Here is a 4,993-nt window from a genome sequence, read left to right on the forward strand (position 1 = left end):
TGCTTGTGATTGAACGAGATAACCACTAGCCTTCTCTTTCCCGTGTTCTAATGTCAAACATACTGTACTTTTATTTCAAGGAAAAGTCTGACGAACAGGCCACTGTCAAATTATAAATTGACAGGAAAGCAAACTGTTGACCTCCTATGAGTCTGCATGAGTTTTAGGGTGAAAGTAGAGGAAGCAAGTGTCCAGTTTTTCCTCAGGAAGCAGGGTCCATTTCCACTTGGCTCACAGACACGAGGCATTTAATTTTTGCGTAAGCAGCGATGGTTAAAAATAACAGAGTATATAAAGAGGGACTGACTGAACAGTTGTGCTCACAACACCTGCAGGAGCGCACTGCCCACAGTGAAGACAAATGCACAAACCCATTCTATTCACTATTACCTTACATCATACTCATTACATTTTAAATAGACCATGTGTGGTAGTCATCACTTTCAGTAGTGTATTTCAAGTGCAATGTTTTGTTTTGTTTTTCAGTGTTGTTCAGGTATAGAACTTGTGTAGAATGTGAAGATTTGTTTTATTTTTACAAACTTGAGCCAGGCAGCCACTTTATTTTACTTTTACAGATTCAAAGCAGATGTAATCCTCTGACTATGTTGTTCCAAAAGATATTTCCTACATTAAGAATAACAATATCAATAGCAAGCAGTTGCATACACCTTTTCACACCAAAGCCTCTATATTAGACAAATTGCTTCGATTTGGTTAATTCAGCCCTAAAGGTGGAACATTAACCTCAAGATGTCATGATCTATCATTACTACATCAATGCCTAAAGTAAATGTGATATTAAGACATTTATAGTTCATTTGTTTGTACATTTGTCCTGTACTGAAATACTGGCACTGGAGCAGTTGTGATTGTGAATCACGCACAGACACGCAGCGCACAAGTGATCGTCCATCCGCCTGGACATTAACATAGCAATAGGTGTGAGAGGGCGACGGGGCTCATTAGTAAGTATGCAGTTCTTTGTTGGTCCCAGCATTATCAGGTTGTTTCGATGGCTTTGGGAATGGCCCATCAGTTCACACTTTTTTGTCTGTGCGTAAGGCTCAAGTTGAGAAATGAGCCGTGCATTTCTGCGCTTCTTTGAAAAACCCTATTCACATAGCGTAAAGCTGTTGAAGGGTAATTTTGCTCAATAATGAAACAAATTAATATTTTTGTGTATATAATAATGTGCCTAGAGCTGTTGAGAACATTCCTCCAGTGAAGTCCGGTTGGTGTCGCCCCCTGGTTGTAGGCCTGTCTGCCTCAGGGGAAACGTCAACATTCCCCTGTCATCTTTGAACTGATCCTCTAGCAAAGTAAAGAAAATGTAGGCTTACATTATATTCAGCATAGTTTTGGGGAACAGTTACAATATGTTCCCAGGATAGCAGCGTAAAAGTAGCCAATTGAAGATTAAGCAGGACATGCTACTTGGGGAAGGTGGACTACGGCCCGCGTCACTTAGAAATGGAATAATTTGCCTTTCTGTTCTAAGCATTGGCATGTTTATTTTTGTTGATCACCTTGGGGGATGTTGCGGTACGTTGGGTTGGCCACGCCTCCCGCGCTTCAGAGGCATATAAAACTCACCCGCCACTGTTGATACTCACATCCTGAATCCTGGAACACTCCGCTGTAACAGTTTTTTTTCATACACTGACAGGATCTAGACTATTCACTGTTTCAGCATTTGGAAAACGCGCGACTTTTTCTTAAACTTTGAGCATGGCTGCGGCTGATGCTCTGACGCCTACATCTTTCTCCGGTGTTCAAACTATGGACGTGGCGCAGTTTGACAACGTAAGTAGATTTGTTTTGGTATAGGCTACTTACAGTTCTGTTAGGATATTATACAAAATGCTACAAACTTAATCATTAGCCTATTACGTGTGGACATGTTTTAACCCAATACCCCATTGTTCTATGTACAGGTGGTGAAGATGGATGATCGCGCGCACAGCCGTTCAACAGGTGACAACTCGCTCATCGAAGTGGAGTTTAGCATTATACAGTCTCCTGCTGTAGTGCCTAAAGAAGATGACGATCTGGGAAAGTTATTGGATCTCGAGTTCATTTTGTCAAACACGATTGGTTCCGTAGTTATGAACAACAGCAACCAAAACGATGGCAGCCTTTCTCCACCTCAGTGCGCATACGCACTGCCCGACTCTCCAGACAGCTGCAGTAGTGCCTCAGTCCCAGACTGCAACGACCACTCCACGTCTCCTTTGGGCGCGCAAAATTACCAGTGCTTCTCTGACGCTCCTGTGCGTAGCCTTATGGCCGAGTTACTCACACCTGAAGTAAATTACGCAGTGCCACCAGAGGCCTCACCTGGTAAAGCAAGGGAGTACACTGAATTGCATGCTTCTACCACGTACTCACTTGGATACAAAGTGAAAACGGAGCCTGTTGGACAGTCTTGCATGATGGCTTCTGAAGAGGACTATATGGGACAGTGTCAAATACGGCCAACACTTTTCCATCAAACTCCAGTTCAAGTGCCTTTTCACCCAATGCATGGGCGCAGTGACTGTCACCTACAACAGATGGGCCATATTCCCCAGCATCAGCAGCATTACCAAAGCCAGTTTGTGAATGCACACTACCCCCCACAGTTCCACCCCCAGCCCATACCTCACTATCCCAGACAGTACATGCATAGGGACCATCAGACGGGTACCTTGCTCACACCACCCTCATCTCCGTCTATGATGGAGTTCTACGGACAGGAGGAGGGAGCGGGTCCAATCAAGCAAAAGAGGGGACGCAGGTCGTGGGCCAGAAAGCGAGCTGCTACACACAACTGTGAATTCCCTGGATGTGGAAAGACATACACAAAAAGCTCCCACCTAAAGGCTCATATGAGAACACATACAGGTAAAAACTGAATTAACCTATCATTTTTATTATTACCCATCATTTAACATGCCAGATATTTTGTGTAACACAATCATTGAATGAGCAGTCTAAATCTGTTTTTGTGTTCCCTCCGCCAGGTGAAAAGCCATACCACTGTAACTGGGAAGGATGCGGATGGAAGTTTGCCAGGTCAGACGAGCTCACCCGTCACTTCAGAAAGCACACTGGGCACCGTCCATTTCAGTGCCATTTGTGTGAACGTGCCTTTTCCCGTTCTGACCACCTGGCTCTGCACATGAAACGTCACATGTAGATCCCAGAGCCCAAGACCACATCCCCAATGGGGAGTCAAGCACTACTGGACAGTTTGTGTCTGTGCCACTGGAGGCTGATGGTCACTGACTGTGGTGGACAATTAATATGGCATTTCAGCATCTTGGCTGAAGCACTACAATTCTGTTACAATGGCATGAGTTTTGTCAAGTGCCTTTGTCTAAAGAAGAACAGTACCTAACACTTGCCATTTTAAATTATAGTTTGTATTTAAACCACATACCGCTCTCTGCGCGATATAAATTATTAGCCGTGCCTTGTATATGGACAAGCTCATAGTGGGCTGGACCCAAACGTTTGTATGTATATATTGTATATGTTTATATTGTTTACACTTTCTTACTCTTGACATCAGGGTTTTATGTACATTATGCATTAATTTCAGCAAGACCATCATTCTTGTTTCACTTTTGTTTTTTATCCAGCGACAAATATTGTGTGTAAAATAGTTGAATCAATGTGCCTTTGGTTTTAAAATGAAGACAGATACTGCCATGACATGCCAAACTACTTGAACTGAATGTTTGACAAAAAATAAAAGTACTTTTTCTAAATAACACAATATATTTCTTTCTTTGGTACAGTGATGGTATAAAATGCTGTCAAAGTAAAACATTTGCCAGTTTATGCATAGAGGTTTCACTAGGTAGATGTTTTATTTAGCATTTAGCTTCTTTGTCATAACTTGTTTCCAGTTACTTTGAGTAAAGCTGGTTGCAGAAGCAAAAAAACTTTCACTTTCATAAAGAACCCTACATTTTATTTATAGGCCTACTCCAAACGGTTCTAAAACATCTTCAATTCCCATTTTATGATATTTTTCTTTTTTGAAGTCTTATTAATAAAAATCAGCAGGGATCATAAATGTAATCTCATTTAATTTGAGGAGTAGAAATACACACATCAACAACAAAATGTTAAAATGCAACTAAAATCTATGTGACGTGTACGAGTGCGATAGGTATATTTTGCGGACCAAAGCATTGAATTATAGAAGTTTAATTACATGTACACGCGAGAGATGTGTCCTGTGTGGCTAGAGCCCTTTGCACTAAGCTCCTTGGAAAAAGCCGCCCTCTAGCGTTACATCGACAAATCACATCATCAGTTTCTCTGCCGTCTGATGTGAAGCTGGTCATATAACACCTTAACCCATTACAATTGGATGATTCAGTGTAGATAATCCACGTTGCACAGTTGTATCTCTGCTTTTTTAATTAGGGTTTATTGTCTAGCCAATAAACTCGTAAGATTAGACTAAAACAACATTGTTGAGCTTCTCTGTGTTTCAACATGTGTTCTATCATAAACGGCATAGAGCTATAAGACAGACATATATAGAGTGAGAATTCTGTTGCCTGAATTTTTAATAGCGTTGTAATCCCTTTTATCCCATTTCAACCCTTTTACTTGTCATAGCGCTGATTGTCCACTAGAGGTCCCCTTTGTATCATTTATGAATCATTTATGAGGAGCATTAACTGTAGCGTCTTAATACAGAGGGGGAAGGAATCATAACGATACATATGGGACAAGACATACAGAATGAATGAGTTAATCATCAAACATGTTTTACAAGATGTAGACAAAACAATGAGTTAACTTAATTCAAATTACCTTTTGTTACCTTTTGTGATTATTTATGTTTTGATTTGTGTGATTTTAATGTCTTTCTTATTCTGTAAAGCACTTTGAATTACCTTGTGTACGAATTGTGCTATACAAATAAACTTGCCTTGCCTTGCCTTGCCTAAATACCTCCCTGAACATTTAATTTGTAGCCTACACCTCA

The 4,993-nt window shown here is 41.0% G+C and overlaps 1 protein-coding gene across 1 annotated transcript; it reads left to right on the top strand.

Annotated features, from left to right (window-relative positions):
- Window positions 1-1,614: 1,614 nt before the first annotated feature.
- On the top strand, window positions 1,615-3,763 carry klf17 (Kruppel-like factor 17). The gene is made up of 3 exons (XM_033983057.2): window positions 1,615-1,806; window positions 1,938-2,886; window positions 3,006-3,763. Exons 1-3 carry the CDS (start codon window positions 1,732-1,734, stop codon window positions 3,179-3,181), a joined length of 1,200 nt encoding a protein of 399 aa, XP_033838948.1. The 5' UTR covers window positions 1,615-1,731; the 3' UTR covers window positions 3,182-3,763.
- Window positions 3,764-4,993: the final 1,230 nt, after the last annotated feature.

This window comes from Periophthalmus magnuspinnatus, chromosome 17, assembly GCF_009829125.3.
Source record: "Periophthalmus magnuspinnatus isolate fPerMag1 chromosome 17, fPerMag1.2.pri, whole genome shotgun sequence".
Taxonomy (NCBI): domain Eukaryota; kingdom Metazoa; phylum Chordata; class Actinopteri; order Gobiiformes; family Gobiidae; genus Periophthalmus; species Periophthalmus magnuspinnatus.